General features: G+C 37.9%; 1 protein-coding gene across 3 annotated transcripts in view; it reads right to left on the reverse strand.

The window, feature by feature from the left end:
• The window catches only part of LOC309501488 (single-stranded DNA-binding protein 2), a 70,018-nt gene that overhangs the window by 47,689 nt on the left and 775 nt on the right, over positions 1 to 21,554 (reverse strand). For all 3 annotated transcript variants that reach the window (XM_082173636.1, XM_082173635.1, XM_082173634.1), the window contains exons 2-4: positions 9,399 to 9,471; positions 5,815 to 5,876; positions 1,755 to 1,839 (exon numbers count right to left, since the gene is read on the reverse strand). In XM_082173636.1, the coding sequence (XP_082029762.1) occupies positions 1,755 to 1,839; positions 5,815 to 5,876; positions 9,399 to 9,471 (220 nt within the window). The remainder of the gene's footprint in view (positions 1 to 1,754; positions 1,840 to 5,814; positions 5,877 to 9,398; positions 9,472 to 21,554) is intronic.

Here is a 21,554-nt window from a genome sequence, read left to right on the forward strand (position 1 = left end):
AAACAAAAAAATATATACTATAAAAATACTATAAAAGTATACATAATACTAAAATAACACTGTTCCACTGAATACATAACAGCATACAGGGATAAAATGAATAAAACTATATTTTTTGGGTGAACTATCCCTTTAAGCAGATGAAGGGAATGTTTGAAAATGCAGAATGGAAAAAAATCCCCACGTTCTAATCAGAAAAAAAAAAATTCGGTTCAGAAAAAAAAGGAATATTTGCACAACTAATGAAAAGGATGTGCATATTTAATCATGTTTAACAAAGTCATTTAAACAAGTACTACATTTAAGATCAATGAGCGACGACATGCATGAGGCGTTTGCGATTAGCTATTAGTAAAATACTGCAAATCACATCCCAGAGGGCGGATACATTTTAGTCAAATATTTGCTTTGGTTTTTTATACAAGCCAGTGCAATGTTGGTCGGTGGAATGAAACTGGATCCGTTTCCTTCCAGATGTTGACAGAACTATTGACACTGTGCAGACTCCTTCTGAGCTGTCGTCTCCATAAACGCCACCAGTCAAGTTCAGCAGATAGTCTAGAGGTCAGGCTCTCTGAACTAACCCTGATACCATTATCCACTAAATCACATTCCCTTTTTATCTCTCTCGTTCTGTCTTAGCTTATGTAAATGTTTCTGAAGCTACTTCACCAGATGTTAGAACATAGGTCTTGTAGAACTGACTTCTTTAAGCAAAAACAACACTAGAAAATGTGGTATATTTAAAACTAATTGTATCATATTAGTGACAAGATTATGAATCAGCCAATATTTGTCCATTTTTAGACTATTAGCTTTAGCCAACAACCTGATTAACAGAAATTACAGTTCAAAACTCCGACAGCTTTTTCAATGGACAATATACAATTTAAAAAAATATATATTCAGTGAATAAAATAAAAAAACAATGTGTAACAAATATTCGTTTGTATCATTAAACTGTACTATCCATTTAATATAGGCCATAAACTGCATTTAACCCAATAAATTCCTTTAATTTAGTTTGTAAGACAATAACTGCATTGCAACACAGACTCAGCAAACCTTAAATGACCTTAATTTTAACAAACATATGCATTAACCAAACATTTACAGTCAACCTGTTCTGAGCCGTCCATCTATCTTTCTCGCGCTGACTCGCACCCGCGGGCATCCCGGCAACAACAACTGACATTTCATTATGCCTTTCACTGTTACTGAAATATTACATCTGTGAATGCAGAGCATTCAGTATGTTAATCAGATTACATGTCTGTCTGTGCAAATTAAAGAAGCCGCACAATTCTGTGTTCCCAGGGATGCTGTACGGCTGCTTTATGAAGGCCATTGCCGGAAAAATAAACGGAAATAAACATCCCATACTTGTCTTCCTATAACACACAATTACATAACGTGAGCATTTTTAAAAAGGACAACCAGGGAGAAACATGATCTGGATCAAAACACTCATGTACACACATAACGCATCTAACACACACTTATTCACGCGAAAACCCTCTATTCAGCTCACTTAACCTTTATGTGCTTATGGAGCGCTTGCATCATGTGACGCTTTGGTAAGCAAATCTGCCATGTGTCATTCACTAAACACCATCACATCAATAAACATGAACAACAGATTGAGGCTAAGACCCAACCCCAACGCACATTGCCATTGGACGAGAGGTTGAGGCTCGGCTCTGCCCCACGCCACCTAGAAGACTAAAAGACTGTCAAGTTTGTCTGTCACTCACATAGTCGTGGAAGGCCTTGGCCTCGCTGGAGTGCTCACAGGTCTCACGGCGGTCTGGAGCGGCACAGTACAAATCCCAGAATACACTGCAACAAGAAACAGGAGAGATTGAGACCGTTAAATACAACATATATGAAGTCAAACTGGTTGAAATACATAAGCATCATACCACATACAAAACTTGTAAGCAGCCAATACATTTCTTTGACTTCATTTGAGCTTTATTAATGATTAGGAAAGCCAGCATGGTAAAAAAAAATAAAAATAAAAAAGTCCAGTCAAACTTGAGCTGCATTCGTGAGATTTGAACACTCTTTTACCGCTCCCACCCGCTTGGCAAAAACAGCAGGTAACAAATCAATTAAGCCAGGGATTTCCTCAATTAAGAGCCTTTGGGTCCTGCAGGGCTGTTTGGAGGGTGAACAAGGTTTGCGTCCAAATGGTATTTTAATTACTGCACTGAAACTAAGTACCTGTTTAACTGGCCCAAATTAGATCACTCCAGGTCTTCAGATATCGATTTAATGGATAACCTATAAAATCTCCTGGAAGAAAAGGCCAGCGGCACTAAGGCTAACCATTGCCACACGACACACACGCGCCTGCTGTTGCTCTCACCAAGAAAGAGTAAATAAACATAGTTTATAAAGTATATAGTATCTCAAGTATATCTAGGATATCATATAGACAAAACTATTTTTTGGTTTTATTCTATTTTACCTAAATTGGGAAACCTGTTGATATGATTGCCTTTGTGCTGATGCAGAAAACTATGCTTTTTTCCTGCAAATATTTACCAGGATAAAGAACATTCCTGAACACTTGTAGAGCAAGTAAAAGAGTTACACAGGAAAAGGAGAGAGAGAGAGAGAGAGAGAGAGAGAGAGGATAAAAATGAGGGACCCTTTGTATGTGGGGGTGGGGAACATTAATGGGAAGAGGAAACTAGAAACAGACATGGAAAGAGAGAGGGGAAAAATGGAGGGAGAAAAAGAGACGGATAGGAAGTGAGAGAGAAATAGGTGGGGGGAAAACCTCTCATGTTCCAGATAAATGGCTGGATAACATTTCAACAAACCTATTTTTACATATATTATAATACAAAATCTCTAAATTACAAAAAAAAAATGTCAATGTTCTCTCCAAAAACAACATGCAAACTGAGGGCTATACAAACAAATATAAAGGTTAATGTATGCTATGCATTATGCTAAAGCTATAAATATAAATGGTTTAAATAAATTTTTTTTTAAACTGAATAATTAAACACGCATGTGTCAGCTTTATTTTAAATTTAAAGTGACTAGCTTGCTGTTAAAAGACGGTTCTGTGAAATGTAACCATTTACTGGACTCTGAAATTATAACAATCACAGATAATATGCGTTCAGGAAAAACTTCTCTCCACCATTTTAAACAACTGAATTTGACAAAGCTTAATTTTCAGCATCATAACTCCAATCTTCAGTGTAATATGATGATTTGGTGCTAAAGAAACATTTATAATCATTATTAAATGTTGAAAATGGTTGTGCTGCTTAATATTTTTTTGTGAAAACAACTAAATAAATGTCACATTTGATCAATTTAATGCATCTTGGCTGAATAAAAGTAATAATTTCCTCTTCTTTTTTTTTTTTTTTTCTCAAACTCACTGACTCAAACTTTTGAACGGTACTGTAATTTTCAATTGGGAAAATGGTAGGCCCTTAAAATCAAATAACCTGTGTAGTAAAGTTTAATGGCTGACTTGTATACACCCATACGAGTGGCTGACTTGTATACACCCCACGAGCAGGTTTGCCTGACTGACGTCATGGCACTTCCCTGCGAGCCAAACAATGCAATTACAATGAGTCGGGCTTTACGCGTGCCTATGATGCTAATTGGACGGAACTACATTCTCATGTTAATAGATTCTCTTAAACACTAAGCTCTTCTCTAGGGGCAATTAAGCAAATCCTAATGGTGAAGACAGTACGAGACAAAAGCTGGGGTAATACGACCACATCCATACGTATATAGACTTTACAGTTAGGAGCTCTTTCGCATGTGTATGACTAGGAGTACAGTGGTGTGTCATTTGCATTTGAGAAACAAGATAATCCCGACCCTCGGACAGTCGCTGACCTCAGGTACCGGAACATCCGCAAGGCTTACGGTTAATAACAGAATCATGGCAAATGGGAAATCCTCGCCGACTGAACACGAGCAATATGAGAGATGCAATTATGGGGAAGTTGGTGAGCCGTCACAAAGAGTTACAATGCGCAAATGCACAGGAGGTGAGGTTTAACAACTCGAGTTCCTTCCTCAAATCTGCACTTATCTGCCTTTATCCTATACGACTACTACCGACCGGTGAGCTGTTTTGACCCCCTGGCCCCCCACTGGCCCTCAGTTTGTCACTGACCACCCCCAATGGAGGAGAATATATCCAAATTGGGCCAGTGGGGGATTCAGACACTTCTCCACAAAGGGGAACGGTATGCAAAGAGTTAATCTGTGTTTGGGGTCTTTAACAGGAACAAAGGACAGCAGCAGAGACAAAGGTTGATGGAAGGGGTTTAGAGGAGGGATGGGACACGTCTTTGCCCCACCATCTGGGCCTTTTGTCTGAAGGAGCGGGGTGGGAGAGCCAGACCCGGGCAGACGTGCCCTCCATAAAGGCTGCCTGACCCAATAATACATCCACTGCCATGGGTCAAACCGCAGCAGGTTAAACATACAGTTTGACGGCGGGTGTCACAGCCAACCTTAAGCCTAGATTAGTATAAATCAATACTGAGAAAGTGAATACAAACAATATTGAAGTTGCTCTTGTAATAGATATACTTTCTCTCTTTGGTGGGGTTGCTTTTGAATTAACAGTGAGGATATTTTTTTCGGTTTAACTGTAGCTTTCAAATTTGTCGGTTAACCAGGTCAGGGTTCAAGGATAAGGATTTTTTTCTGCTTGCTCGGATGGGCCAATAGTTCAGATTTGAACTTGCCCTGTCAACATTTTTGTTGGCACAAAACACCAAAATAAAATTCTATGAATTTAGATGTATGTGTAAATGTATCATTTTTAAATGTATCATTTAAAATGCATTTTAAAATATTTATTTTTTAAATATTATGTATTTAATACTTTAATATTTATTTTTAAATTATAAAAAAAAAATAAAAAAAAATTATATATATATATATATATATATATATATATATATATATATATATATATATATATATAATACATTTTTCACACATATACATGTATTTTTTTTCTTGCATAAAATTACAAGTTTTTATAAAAACAAAATGTGCAATAGTAGTTGTGAATACAAATCTTATAATCACACAGGAATCTCCAAGACAGCAATACGTTCATAAACACTTTTGCTGAAAAACAGTAACATAAGCCCCTTTTCACACAGATATTCTGGAAAATACACGGATAATGTGTCCCTGGATTTGTCCCGGGATCGTTTGATTTTGGTTCATCCACACTACCAGTGATTTGCCGGAATCTGTGAGTGCGTTCACACACATCCCGTAAAGATCCCGTAAAGACACGTGACGTCAGAATGTGACCACGCTCGTGCATTTTTCTGATTCGATCATAAACTAGCGCATTGCATACCGTTCCGCTAAGCTGACGAACTACCTCAGCTTCAGCGTCATTCAGCTGTACCTAGCTGACAAGTTAAAAAAGTTGACAGGCAGAATCCTCCATCCTTGCTGTTAAGCAGGTGTAATGTGATACAGTTACAAGCTATAAATCCAACTCTGTAATAAAACTAACTCTGAGTAACAGTAATAGTGATGCTTATCTTAGTAAGCACTACTAAATATGGTCGGATGAGCTGTGATTTAGTAGCTTAACGCAAAATGTGTGTGTTCAGCAATTACTGAAAAAAAAGTTTTAAAAAAAAATCAAAACAACTTGACGGCGCATTCATTGATAATAAAAGAAAATTATCTGTCCATATAGAAATACTCACTTATTAGTACTAGATTGCATACAGACAGATATACAGCTCTTCAAGCTACAAAAAACAAAAAATACATGGGACTTACCACCACCATGAATGGAGGAATCCAGGAGGCTCCCCTAGCGTAATGTTCTTCTCCCATCGGATCTACAACAGGCAGTGAGAGGAAAGAAAGGAGAAAGAGAGTGGTTTTGAGATTGAAGATAATATGCGAAACATTTTCCTGTCAGACGTTCTGCAGATTGGTCCCTGACCCAATCCACATCCCATATATCATCCTGCTTTTTTCCACCACAGCATTACACTGTTCCTCACTCCATCCTTCTATGACAGCGGAGCTCCAAATGTTATAGGCAGAGAGGAGAAATATATCAGATGTTTCTGATAGGACGTGCGTTGAAGTAATTTTGGTCTGGGCAATTTCATTATTTTTTGGACTAATACAACAGAATTATGGTCAATGCATATCACTGTAACGTTGGTTCAAACCATGACTTTCTCTCTTCTGTGGAACACAAAAGAAGGTATTATGAAAATGTTTTTTTGTCCATACAATGAAATTCAATGGGGTCCAATGTTGTTTTGGACCCCAACGACTTTCGTTATACGGACAAAAATAGTTCATCAAAATATCTTATTTCTTGGTCTGCAGAAGTAAGAAAGTCATACAGTTCATAACAAGTAAATTATGAAAAAATGCATATTTTGGTTGAACTGCAGTATGCCTTTAACAACATACAAAATGTTACGAATGACTCTAAAGTCAGCATTCACAATGCAAACATAATTATGACCAATACTAACTGGCTTCCACCATGCCTGATTAATTAAGACGCTCTCAACTCAGAAAGTCAGAGCTCAAAGAAAACCAGAGATTCACAACTGGTAGTTACAATGTTTATGCCCTTCACATGCCCACGTCTCATAAATACGACTACTGCTACATGACTTGAAGGCAACGTCATTACTCAGCTTTATCCTGGTCAATCAACTATTGTGGAGACCTACATCAGGCTTTAGCCTTCTAGAGCCATGACCCTAAAAATTAATCATGGCTTCTGTTTTTTCCTACGCTTCATTCAGTCCTTGGGGCTCACTTTCACTTTCCATCCCTTCTGCTTGTGTGGAAATGACCAGGGCGCCTCTCATTAAGGCCATAATCTCAGTGTATTTAAGAAACGTTCCCCTTTGTAATAGGTGAGTAGAGGGACCTGAACTGACCATGGAAAGTGTGAGGAAAGAATTAGCCTATTATAACAATTATATATGGATGATTACACAGGAAACTGTAGCGAGAAAAAAAAATTCTAAGAGGATAGAGAGGATAGGTTTGTTCACTGCAGCTGAAAGTGGATTACCGAAGCAGGTCTGAAGGTTAAGAACACATTATCAGTCAATTTCACCTCGTCGGGCTGCCAAACGGCACGATAAACATCTGACCAACTTGTGGTGCTTTTGAGAAGTGCTGCAGAAACAGGGAAACAATGCCGCAACGCAGCAGAGATGCCGCCAAGTCAACAGGGTGGAAAAAAACAGCCTGGGGTAACAGAGCAATGGGCGGAAATGGCTGTTCACAAATACACTGCAACTATAAGTCCTGCCGGTCGGCGTAACATAAACAGCTATTACCAGATAATTAATGACGGGTAATTAATAATTTTGCACATGGTTGGTGCACACATACTGGTTCATAGATTCTGAGAGAGTAGAAATATGGGGAAAAGCAAACAATTATGTGAATATGTTGTGTGTTAGATATTTACTCATACAAACAAAAAATTCTAAAAGTTATCATTTAAATGTGGATGAACAAATTTCCTGAAAAATGTTACTGTGGCAGTACAGCACAGACTCACAACATCCTGACCAGTTCAAATGAAACAAGTGGATTCAATTTAGATTTTATAGCATTACAGAAGAGAACAAGCTTGATAGAAAACATGCTTTTATAAGTGATGCCAAATCACCACGTTAGAAAAAAAAAAGTATATTGCAATGCATGACACATTGCAAAATATAAATACATATTGCTTAATGTATGCATTTACACACAAACATTTATATTATAATAACACAAGTATACATGTTATATAGACTCCTGGGCAAAACAAATATATATATATATATTCTAAGCTTTTATTTGTCTTAACCACAAGTGATTGGTCAGGAAATTAGCCAAATTTAAGCAAATGCACTACTTAAAAAGCCATTGCTGTCTCAAAAAAACAAAGGCAGAATGAAGGTTTTGGCAGAATATTTTGTGGGGAGCCTTTTTAGCTGCTGGTATTGGTTCACTGTTAACAGTCATTTAATACTTTTGAGTACAGGAGAATATTGCAGAATGGCTTGCTTCCCACAAATGAAAAGTTGTTATCTAAAGAGGAATGATCAGATGTTGTTTTTCAACAAGACAACTCTCCTGCCCAAACTGCAAATAACGCAAAGAAGTGGCTTGAGAACAAGTCCATTAGGCTCATGTTTTGGCCTGCCATCCAGGTTTGAACCTATAGTGAATATTTGGTCTCACATTAAACTCAAACGAACTGGGAGCCTTTTTTGAATTACTTTATAAATTAATAATACAATATAAAATATATATTTTTTTACATCTGTCTGTGGGGTTTGCAAATATTTAACCAATGACAAGTATTAAAAAGTGCTTGTGACCAAATTTCCCACCTCAATCCTAAATGAAGTGCCACAAGCAGTTTGGAGCGTCTCTGCTTATTTACGATGCAAGGGTAAATAAAGAATTGGTTCTTTGAATAAGCACAGCGATTTCTTTACTCAAGAATATTTATATATAAAGGGTGATCTTTTATGTATTTGAGGAGCAGAGAAGAGCGTCTTGGATTTGACCTCGAGTTACAGCCAAAATAGCCTGTGTGTAGCGCTTCATTATAATGTGAGATTTTGGCCAAATGACAGAAAAAAAACAACAACAGAAAAACAGGGGGGGGGGGGGGCGAGCCACCACATAGCTACAGCTACAATAATCTTCATAACTTTAAGCTGATGAAAACGTGATGTGATGGACTGACTGCCTCAGATGCAGCCGTTGTAATGAAGAAAAAACACGACATTCACTGAAAAAAAAACGTTCTAACTTCATTTGAGCTTGATTTTGGTTAATAATTGAATGACACATGCAAGTACATGATCACATATAAAGCCACAATATCAAATATTTTGCCATTTTTAGCTTGTAGTGTTTATATGTAGTTTTCTAACTACAAATTGTGTGCGTGTAAAAGTATCACTATACTTGTTGTAGGGTCCAAAATGTCCTAACTAATATAGTGAAACCAGACCACCGATTAGTTAGGTGGCTACTAGTTAAAAAGGCTTATAAATCGATCATGCTTCTATTTAAATCTAATGCTGCACATGTTTCTGTGAGTGTCATGTTTAGGGGTCAGGTTAGGTGATAGAAAATATAATTAACTCAATGGAAGTCTATGAGATGTCCTCATTAGGAAAAATTTGTGTGTGTCCGTGTGTGTGAGTCCGTGTGTGAGTCCGTGTGTGTGTGTGTGTGTGTGTGTGTGTGTGTGTGTGTGTGTGTGTGTGTGTGTGTGTGTGTGTGTGTGTGTGTGTGTGTGTGTGTGTGTGTGTGTGTGTGTGTGTGTGTGTGTGTGTGTGTGTGTGTGTGTGTGTGAAAATTCTTACCTCGGAAAGGAAGGTCTGTGCTGATTTCTGGGCCCCAACATGCAACAAGTACTCGTACACGTATAAAGCTAATCTAGAAGAGAACAAGAAAGAAACAGTCGTTATATTCATGTTATAACAGACTTCACTGAGAAGAAATGTAAATCTAAATAAACTTATTTCATGAACAATATCAATACAAATATAGTACATATAGACTATTTTACATCAAGTTTGATGTTAGCAAGTTGCTAATGTATATATTTTATGAAAATCAACTACAAGTAAAGTTCACAGTGCAGATCCCTATTTGTGTTGCTGCCAATGTAGAGCGTCCAATAAAGGTTCCATAAAGTTTTGCATGCTGCCTTAGGGACCATTCACACAGACAGAACGCGTTTTGCGGTTAAAAATGTGAGACGCAATGCAGTGGAATAAAATAAAATAAAAAAAAAGTTCTTTTAATTTGAGTGCAGCATTTGCAGAACACCTTGTCTGCATGAGACACTGCAAAAAACACAAGACACAAGTGAGCACAATGGTCAAACACATCCGCCTAGTGCATGTTTACATAGAAAAACAATGGAAAAGCAGCGCAGTGGATTGGAAAAACACATTCTGTGTATACAGCCCCTTAGAAGGTAGCTGCTTATGTAGGCAGCTCGCTAGGTTTTAGAACGTAGCTATAGACTTTTGGTCCCTAACTTGCTGTCACTCTAGTTTGGATGCTGTTCAAAAGTGTCCGAAAGAAAATCAGTGGCTACAGACAGATTGTTGATTACACAAGTCCACATGCACACACAAAACACCCATCAACCACAGCGGCCGCGTATCCGATCTCCACAGCCCGTTTACTCTGTGAAAAGAACCGAGAGATCAGCCAAAGCAAGCATGGCTGGAGTTGTCACAGTAATCAGACAGCACCATCGCGGTTCTTGTGTTTTTGTCATTTTCTGTATCCATTTATGTCTGTTGTTTAGCCGCTTGGGCTAGCAATTACCCAGCTCCCAGTGTACCGCAGGGCTGAAACATACCATCCCTCTTGCTCCTATCCTTTCCTTTTCTCTTCCATCAGCCATGAGAGAAAATAGCCCTGCAAAGCTCTCCTTGCAAAATTGCATCGAGAGACGGGCACAATTTGGTAGAAACACGGTTTTCGTCTGGATGCGGCACATTTGGGGCAAAAACACTTATTTCCACCAAAGGTAAGGTGATGATGGCAGTGGACGTGGCAGTGATGTGGACGGGTTCATGTCCAAATCGGACTTTTCAACACAGAGATAACATATTTGCTTATTTTATGTAAAATTAAGCACTGCTTAAACACAAAAGATAACATAAAGGTATAGTTCACCCAAAAAATTTGAATTCTGCCATCATATACTCACACTTATGTTCCATTTTTAATACAATGAAAATCAATGGGGTCCATTGCGTTTTGGACCCCATTGGCTTTCATTGTATGAATAAAAAGAGCTGAAACATTCTTAAAAATATCTTCTTTTATGTTCAACAGAAGAAAAAAAAGCCATATTGGTTTGGGAATGATTAACATGATGACAGAATAAAAAAAATATATACTAAACTATCCCTTGAATTTTTTTTTTAACCTTTTCCACTTCCAGATACGGTGAGACTAGAACAGGAAATGGGAAAAAGAAAACGTTGAATTCGAATTTGTGTCACACACATGAACACCACGGCTCAATGTTTTGGAGAATGTATGCTAACCGTAACCAATATTTAAGAAAATTAGCAATCTTGTTATAAACTTTTTTTTTTATTATTAAAAACATTTCAATTGAAATATTATATGGAAAACTTTAACTAAATGAAAATTAGAAACATTACCTTGGCAACTAACTAAAGCAAGTTTAAGTTGAAACACAAAAATGACTAACTGGGAATGAATTAAAACTAAAACTTATAATTTTACATTATAAAATTACTAAAATTAAACAACTGAAAATGAAAATACAAAATTAAAAACAAACAATAAATGTTAATAAAAACTATAATATACATAATACTAAAATAACACTGATCGGATGGAGCATTCTCTCTAACACACATACTCCAACACAGTGGGCAGAAGCGTGTATTTGTGTGGGAGCAGGAAGCTTTCCCAGGCATCAGCGAGGAGGTGAATGAGTCAGTGGAAGGAGGCATCCAGGGTGGCAGGCTCATAAATAGCTGAGGAGAGCTCCCTCTGATCAGCCAGTCAATGACTGTGATAAAGTTGGATATGAAAGACAGGGAGGAGATCCAGCGCTCCATTACAGCACAAACACTGGCGCACTGGCGCGGGAGAGTGACCAGAATGACAATGCCTCCTACCGAGAGATAGTGGTGGGGGGAAGTCAACGACGACCATAAAACTGTGGATGAGAGCGAGAGGTTCAAACAAAGTCCATCTAAAGGTTATATTGCCACAAAGGATCTACAGAATTAGAAAGTCAGCTATATTTATCTACTTGTAAGGTTTTAAAATTAAGCAACACTTTTCAGTTCATGTGACAGGCAAAACAAACAGAAGTAGGTGTGGGAGACAGGGCTCCAGACTAACTTTTTTTACTAGGAGCAATGTAGCCCCTGACTGAAAATTTTAGGAGCGCAAGCAGAAAATTTAGGGGCACACCTTAAATCAGCTTGCAATGCAATTATTCAAATTTCCCCCAAAATAACTGTAATACTGACAAATTTTATAATAATGAATAGACTTAATGTACAGATATTACAATGTGCAGTTTTATTTTAAGTTCACAGGGCTCCAGACTAACATTTGAGGGCAGCAGCACCGGAGCCACTGAGTTCAACAAAAAATATCTGGTAGCACTGAGGCTGACAATAAAGCAGCACTAAGCTTAATTTAGGGTGTAGATGAAATTAACTTTAATTATTATCATTCATAATGTCTTAATATTAATTAATAAGCAAAACGAGTGAAAACATTGATATTAGGGAGGGAAAATAGCCAATAAGCATCCTACTGTTTACAATGGCAATTTATTTGTATTTTTAAATAAGTGTTTAAATAAGAGTTTTCCTACATCTTAACATTTTTAGTTTTAGGACAATCTTTGAAGGATGAACAAAAAATGTGTTGGTCATCACATTAAAAATAACATTTATATATGATATTATAGTTTTGAAGTGCTGCAAAAAGATGTGTAACGTTAGTACTTGTAAGCGTTTGACTATTTCTGTCACAATACCATAGTTATGGTTAGAGTTACTACATTAGCCTAAATCCATGGTGAATGTTGCTGATTTGTGGACTGAAAGCCTTCTATAAGTGCTTCTCCTGGTTTCCACGTCAGCGCTGTTTGATCTGATATATGTGGTTTATAACAAAGAACTCTGCGCCAAATCGGAATGTTTCTCACTGGATCTCGCAGCGATGATGTTATTAATTCTGAGACGAATTCAATGGATTTCTTCACTGGATCTCCAGAGTCTGGATCTCCTAATAACAGTGTCGCGTGATCGAGATCGGCCCGCAACTGACAAGTTCGGGGCGCTGCGCTGTCTATTATTGGTCTGAACTAATCAACGGTCCGTGAAGCATAAATGAGCAGCGCATTTTCGTTCCGCTTTCATTTTGTTTTGCATTCGCTGCTCGGCAACGTTGTGGTCGCAGTCTGGAGACCTGGGCAAAAATATCATATCACAGTTTTTCATATCACATCTTATCAAGATTCTTTTTCATGTTGATTTTTAAGACTATTTTGCCAGATACTGAGCTTTAGAGCCAAACTAAATTCCCTTAAAAAAAATACAGCTCTTTAAAGAAAGATTGTAGCCTCGTGATACACATTCTATCAGTAGCAGTTCTGGTGCCCCATCCCAACATACTGTACAATGCCATGTACTACATACACATCATATATGGCAATGCTAGGGTTACGGTCACATGAAATTGAAGTACTTGGCCATCATGAAAGTTTATTATTTGCGTGCGTTTTAAAGCCTTGCCAGGTAAAGTTTTTAATTTTCACACTATTCCGACATAAGCTTTCTGAGCGCGTTCATCCGCAGACAGTACACGCACACTAAGGTTTACATAAACACATAGTTTATGTTAACAGTTCGGATGCGTCAGTATGTTGGATCCGTGCATTCGGTCTTATAGTGATATCATCCTAATATTCCTGTCGGTGTCGTTGTAAATCAAACAACAAAATACAAAGACAAAAACACTCACTGCTCTTGACTAAATAACTTCAGTAGCTTTAAGAATCAGTGTTAATCAGCCTAATTCGTAGAGTGAAGTTTTATTTTTGAACTAGTTTTATTTTTACATTTGTTTTTTTCAATTTCTTACTTGAATGCTACAGTAAATACACCTACTGTAGCTATCTAATATTGTATATTTCCTAATATGTCATTTGCATCTTTGTTCTTATGTTGTAAAAAAAATTATATTTTGGTCGCATCACCAGTTGGGCTAAATGGTCTTAATGTTATTTTTTGTTTTGTTACCTTGTAAGGCTAAAAATAGGCCAATTAGTTTGGCTGTACTGCTCAGTGACTAGTAAAATAGTCAAACCAACATGAAAAAGAATCGTGATAAGATCATGGATCGTGATCCTCGTGATATGATGTCCAGAATCAAAATTGCAAGTCAGAAAGTCTATGATATTGCTAAAGTAACTGGAGCCTTGTCTTAAATTGAACAGCACCCATGACACTCATTCAAGCTCCGCTAAAGATCTTAATCAGGAAAAATGCCGTATTTAATTTTACCTGAATGAAAACAAGGCTGTTAAGGGCAGTCCGTTTTAGATGTACAGTCTATACAATAGCGTCACATATCACAACTCCAGATATATTTGCAATGTAAACAATGTTGCATTAAACATACAGCACATCGGTCCCTCATAGACATTTTCATTTGTATATAATGACAAATTATAACATGGCATCTACTCTAAGGACCTTAGCTCTATTGGCGCTTTTCCACTGCATGGTACGGCTCGGTACGGCTCGGTACGGTTCGACTCGGCACGGAACGGTTCGGCTCGCTTCGCTTTTCCACTGCGTGGTACGACTCGGCTCGGTACGGCACGGTTCGGTTCGCTTTAGCTCGGTTGCTTTTCCACTGCAGTTAGTACCGCTTCAAAGTGGGTGTGACTGATCGTTATAGTTGCCGTCTCTACTGCCATGACATCATCATATTAAATGCGAATTTTTCATTCCGGGTTTCCCCATCCGCTCCTCGGCAACCAACGAGAGGAACGTCTGCACCTCGTCCACTGACCACGATTCAGCCATTTCTTTTTTTTTTTAAGTTTATACTCTTTTTTTTAGGCAAATACTTTTAAAACAGGTGCTACAGCGTTGGCTGTTGTCTACTGGCTATTTAAATCTAGCGGGTTTAGTGTCTCATGTTGTAAATACAATTACGCTGGTAGTGATGATTCTGTCTGACCTATCAGTGATCTGCAGTGTTTTCACGTCACATTTTAGTATCGGTACGGTACGCTTGGAACCTCAACAGACCAGGTACCATTTAAAGCGAGCCGAAGCGAGCCGTACCATACCGTACCATGCAGTGGAAATGCGTCATAAGTGAGCCGTACTGAACCGAGCCGTACCGTACCATGCAGTGGAAAAGCGCCAAAGCGTGCCGTACCGAACCGTACCGTACCATGCAGTGGAAAAGCACCAATCATGATTTTTCATGTCCGATTCCGCTTTTTTACAAGCAAATTGGCCAGTTCTGATATGGGTTGCCAATTTTTTTCTTTAAGCAAATTTAATTGTTGTTTATTTGCTCTATAACAGGCAAACTGGATAACAAGATGCTGCATAAGACACACCTGCACAAAACAAACACAGCAGACGGACTGAATGAAAATGAAAATTCACTCTCTGACAGTAGGTGGTGCTTATGGAAAAGCAGTAATTTCTTTGGGTACCGCTGCTGTACACACGCTTATAAACACTGCTTTATGCATAGGTAAGAGGAAAGGAAAATGCCATCAAAACTTTTCTGAAGATAGTCAGTTCCCTTCACTATATTCGTATAAACCCTCACCCCCCAACTCATCATTTATATTTTTTCCTCCTATATTTTGAGCGTCGTAAACAGTGAGCTTGCTGTGCCAGCACAATATTTGCTCTGCTGGCACGTCTGTGTTCCCTTCTTTGTGTCCATCTTCGATGTGCCCCATCTCTGGCCTGTGTTAACATACAGACTTCGTAATATTTCCACACAAATGACGTTTTGGGAAATGATTGCAAGTCCAAAATAGCGATCAGTCAAAGTAAGACTATAAGCCATTCGAGTGTTTGGAGCAAAAAGCGATCGGTTCCGATTTATGGCCGGTCGACCAGTGCATCTCTACAACGTAACCTAAGAATAAACAAAAACATGTCGGATATAATTCTACCATGGCATTTTCTCTGTAGAAGTGCATTAAATCAAAACTTAACACATAATGTGACTCAAATGAACCTAAAGTGCAAGAAAACACATAGGGCCTAGAGCTCTGAAAACAGTTGTGCGTCATATCCAGATATTTATTGGCTATGAAATAAACTGCAAGAGTCTGAAAATTTAGGGCAAAACACTGGAATTATTTTGTTTTCTGGAGGAAGTAAAAACCCCCATTACATGTCTCTGACTGACTTACTGCAATGAGCAATTTAGTCAAGATAACTGAACTGTTCCACTTTGCAATTTGCTACTCACTTAGCGCACTACCTCTCTTACCATAAGCAAGAGTTTAGGAAAGCCAAAGGGGTTCGATCTCTGGGCTTGAAGAAAACATTTAACAGCTGCTATCTGCTGAAGTATGAGGGAGCGCGAGATGATCTGGATCAAACTGTGGAATCCCAGGAGTGGACTGATAAAAATTTCATGGAAGGGAGGCCCATGTGATCTGGGTGAAGGAGGGTACTGTGAGCTTTGGTACAGGGTACCAGCATCTGGCCCTGATGCATTATTGAACACCATTCATTCAATTGCGCCTTCAAGGAGAGTTGTCAGGAACATTGAGTGTGAGAGCCAAGAACGGGTTCTCTGGATTCCGAAGGACCGAGCAATTTAAGACATCACAGAGGGATGGGAACAGGGAATTACAGCTGATGGGATGCATTCCTGAGGTGCGGGCAAGAAGAAGCGTCTGGCCTTGCTGTTAGAGCAGACACTACAAGCAATGCTGGGATGCGGCCAAAATAAATTAGATCAAGTTCATTAGATAAGTTAATCACAGCAATTCCAGCCCGCTAACAAGTACATTCTTACCAACAACCTCAATACAGATCTATGTTTTATATTGATACAAAAGTGGTACTTAAAAATGATAATAATTCTTTTGTAGATTATGGTTAAGTTAATCATCAAAATCAAGAAAACCTTTATAATACAACATGAAAAGGCCGATTTTCGGGAAAATCGGAATGATGTATGCACCACCAAAACACGTTCCCACAATGCAAGGTGTTGTGGATGGTTTTCAGGACGTTGCAATGCGGTTGATAGGGTGTGATGAGTGTTTTTAGCACGTTGCAATGCAGTTTCTAAGGTGTTCTGAAGGATTTTAGCATGTTGCAATGTGGATGCAAAGATGATTTGAATGTTTAAAAAAAAAAAAAAAAAGTATACAAATGTATGCTGTTGCCCGGATGTTATGGGTGGTTGTCTGGGCATTTTTTTGTAGTTAAGTTAAAAGGATGCTTCACCCAAAAATGACAATTCTTTCATCATTGAGTTTATATCTTTCTTTCATTTCTTTTGCAGAATGCAGATTAAATTTCACATTTTTGATTTTCATTGTATAGATAGAAAAAAATATATGTTTTATAAAATATCATCTTTTTTGTTTTAGGGAACAAAGTCATGCAGGTTTGGGGAAGAATAAATGATAACATTAGTTTTATTGTTGGGTGTGCCTTTATGTCTATGGGACATGCCTTTATGTCTATGGGATTTTTTTCATCGTTACATGATCAACCAGGTGAAAATATTAATTATAAATACTAGGACGTTTTTCACACCTGACTCATTTGGAGCATTTGTTTCGGAACCTGGTCCGTTTTCTCCCTTAGTTCGGTTTGTTTAGGCATATGAACGCGCCAATAGCAATCCGCACCAAAATAATCGCCTGAACGAGGTGGTCTCGGACCAATTGAAAACAAACTCTGGAGCGGTTCGGTTGAGGTGAGAAAGAAATCCGACCCAATGGACCAACGAACCAAGCGGTATCATAATTCATAATGGGAATTGGGTTATATAAAAAGCAGCGTGTCTGATTCTGTGAGTGAGCACATTAGTTATCGCAGCTGAAAACCAAATAGCGTGTCCTAATCTTAAAATGTTGTGTATTGCTCTTCTCCGTGCATTGCAAGAATGCTGTCCCGGCGAAGCCTTGATTCCTGCTCGAACTGCATTATAAATTAGGCCTAATATATGATTTTTTTTTTTGTATTATAGCCTAATTTTTGTCATTTTTATTTTTACCAGTTAGCACTTTTCATGTTTCTTGCCTTCTTCAGATGATAGAGCGAACTTGTCAGTCCATCTTAAGAAAACTCTGACCAATAAGAGGAAAGTCAGAGAAAGTTTTACGCACATGTGACTTGCATAAACACATTTTGGTACGTTTTGAAATGTTCCCTTGTGAAAGCGAACCGAACAAATAAGAAAATGCTACGTTGTAACAAAAAGGAACAAATGCTACGTTTCGGAACAAAGCAAATGATCTACAGGTCTGAAAACTCCCTACATCACTTTGAAATGAAAAAGTCCACCTTTGCTTAACAAGCCACATAATTTGAGGTTCATGTTCGAAGCACAACTGGTTTAAGAAACGTTAGGCCTGTGTGCAGGAGATTGTGATTAAGAAATCTTCATTTGAATTGTATAAGCAATAGTAGTAATAGTAATACTTGCCTTAGCTGGTAGGTACTGCTAAAAAAGAAATATATTCTATTTTATATTTACACACCATTCAAACACATCTGGCTTTACATGCCAGGTTCTCTCATATTCAAATGGCTGAGAGCAGGTGTTAATGTATGCAGACCTGATCAGCAAAATCTAAATGGTAGGCTCTCTCCAGAGGAGCAAAGGACATATAAAGAAGCACATTATGGCAATGGGGAGGGGGTGGTAGAGACCTTGTCACTGGCTGGGGCCTCAGGAGCCTGCGGCATGCCGTCTTAAAGCTCAGCCTCCCTGTTCAAACGCCCGAAAAGAGGTCTGCTGGAGGGAATGCCCAGGGGGACAACCCATGAGTCTCTCAGCCCCTTCCCCTTTTGTTCTCCCTCTGGGAGAAAGTCTTGCCAAACAGAGGTGTTCAGAAGAGCTAACTCCAGTGATGTTGGAGTAGTGCAGTAGGTGGGTTTGTTTTGAGGCGAGTGAGGTAAAAAGAGCTGATGTTACGGTACTGCTGGAACATAAGGTCTTTCTGCAAAATAGCCTCACCATGACTCCCTGTAGCGCTGTGTGGAGTCTCGAGCGCACTGGGAAGTGGGAACATTAAACACAGGTCAGACTGCTTGGCCTACAATATAATGCAGGTGCGAAATAGTACTTTCATAGTCATTTTCCCCCCTTCCTTTAAGAGAAGGAAAAAGGGTCATTAAAGAATAGTTCACCCAAAAATTTAAATTACCCCATGATTTATTCACCCTCAAGCCATCCTAGGTGTATATGACTTTCTTCTTTCAGACGAATAGAATCGGAGTTAAATAAATAAAAAAGAAATGTCCTGGCTCTTCCAAGCTTTATAGTGGCAGTGAATGGAGGATATGATTTTGAAGGCCATCCTTCATAAAAGTACTCCACACTGCTCTGTACTCCGAAGGCTTGAGGATGAGTAAATCATGGGGTAAATTTCATTTTTGGGTGAACAATCTCTTTAAGTTGTCTCAAATCAAATAAGTAACATCAAGCGTCATGGGTTTCGACTCTTGTGATCAGACATCATGAAAACTCTGAGTTTAATGAATTATTTGATTTGAAAAATGACTCACACAAAGCTATCATATGCCTTCAGAAACAGTGTTATTATTCTTTTGAATTTTCTATTCATCAAAATTATCCTGAAATAAATTAATCATGTTTTCACAAAAATATTAAGCATCAAGCACCAAACTGATTTCAACATTGATAATAATAGGAAATGTTTCCCCTTGACCACAAAATCAACATATTAGAATGATTTCTGAAGGATCATGTGACTCTGAAGACTGGAGAAATGATGCTGAAGATTCAGCTTTGTCATCACAGGAATAAATTACATTTTAAAATAAAAATTGAAAACTAGAAAACTTTATTTTTAATTGTAATAACATTTCATATTATTGTAGTTTTAATCAACAAGCTAAATGTTGAGAACAAGAGACTTTTAAAACATTAAAAAACATTCTTACTGACCCAAAATGAAATATTTACCACCCACCTGCAAAAAAATATATAAAAATGCCACTAGATAGCAGTAACACAGGACTGCATTTAACACAGTTCAGAATTTTTAAATGATACTAATACCCTTGCATCAACTTTGGCAGCCCTAAAAAAACTAAAACTAATATAAAAACTAAATAAACTAAAAACAAAAAAAGTCTAACATTAGAATTTAAAAAAAAAAGAAGTCTAAACCACCATGGACTAGTTTCATGGTACATTTACAACGTTTTGGTGCTTGACAGACTACTTATTATGCAACTGTATGGAAAACAGGTATTGGAAATTATTCCAAATGTCTCATTGTGCATTCCACATAAAAATTACCAGCATAACAGTTTGGAATGACATGAGGAAAAATAAATAAGTTTAAGGTAAAAGTAACATTCATTTAAAAGGGTTCGCTCAGGGACGTGACATTTTTCATTAGACATGAACCAAGGCGAGGACAAATCAGCTTATGGAAGCTCCAAAGGAAAATCTCTAAATGTATTGCTAGAGATAAACGGGTCCCCACGTTCTGCTCTCATCACAACAGAGCCCACACGGAGTCCTCACATCAAAGAAATCTGCCAAATGTATGCCTTGAGCACACCTGACATCTTGCCTGAGGCTCTCTGATAAAACCGTCTTTAAACATGAATGAATCACACATAACCGTCCTACAAAGGCACTGTTAGAAAATCATGTTTTCAACCCTCCTATCAATTATTCACAAGACAAGAGAAAAGGGTGAAAATGACAAGTTCCTAAAAAGTTTTCTGACAAAAAACATCCTTGCATCAACATTGCCAAACTGAGAATCCATCTGCTTCTTTGGCCAGAGACGGTGCACTTTTGATGGATCCATTTTATAGTGTTTCAATGCTCTGCCACAAGTTGTAATTTAAACTTTTAACTAAGTATAGAAACTCTCGACTACTGAGAATACAAACTGCACAATACATGTGAGTTCAGCAGGAATTATGCTTGCTAAGGTGAATCATTCATTCAAGCCATTTCTAGACGTGCAAAAGGCATTTAACATCCATGATACCACTTAACTAAAACGAAGCATCTCGTAATTTTGAGTGGTCACTATTAGCGCAACCTGAATTAGAGGTTTAAACAGAACAACTGAAGCTGATCACAGGTGCAGACCCAAGCAAATAGTCAAAAATTACAAGTACGAGAACAACACTGTCATAAACTAGCCATATGGACACTTATAAGCCATCACTGAATTATGATATAGCCTAATATGCTGAACTAAAAGCAACTTTTGGACAACCTTACAAACCAGTAAAGGATTGACTGCCACATGATTGTTCTGCATTAGATATAGCCGAGATGTAAGACTGTTTTCTTTTAAATGAGGTTCCCACATTTTTTGACCCATGAATTCACACTGACTTTTCCACAACCTTTCAAGCCACAATTACCAGATGAGGATTTTTAAAAGTCATTTCATAGAGAGAGTGCTTTTGAATGCATAATCTAGACAATTCAACTTATTATTGTACAAATGTCTCCAATAAATGTATTTTACTCCACAAAGACCAATATCTAGCTGATTAAACATTGCAGAACTTATAAACATCCCTAAAGAAATATCTGACTTTGTGTGGAAGTCATACTTTTAAAGTCTAAAGTCTCCTAAGATTGTCAGGTTTTAAATGATTGTGGGGAACCATGTTTAAACTACACTGTAAACATAATGCTATACAAAGCATCATTACTTGGATGTCTTTGTACACAATGAAGGCCCTAGCTTATATATT

Source organism: Leuciscus leuciscus, assembly GCF_965113295.1.
Source record: "Leuciscus leuciscus genome assembly, chromosome: 6".
Classification (NCBI taxonomy): domain Eukaryota; kingdom Metazoa; phylum Chordata; class Actinopteri; order Cypriniformes; family Leuciscidae; genus Leuciscus; species Leuciscus leuciscus.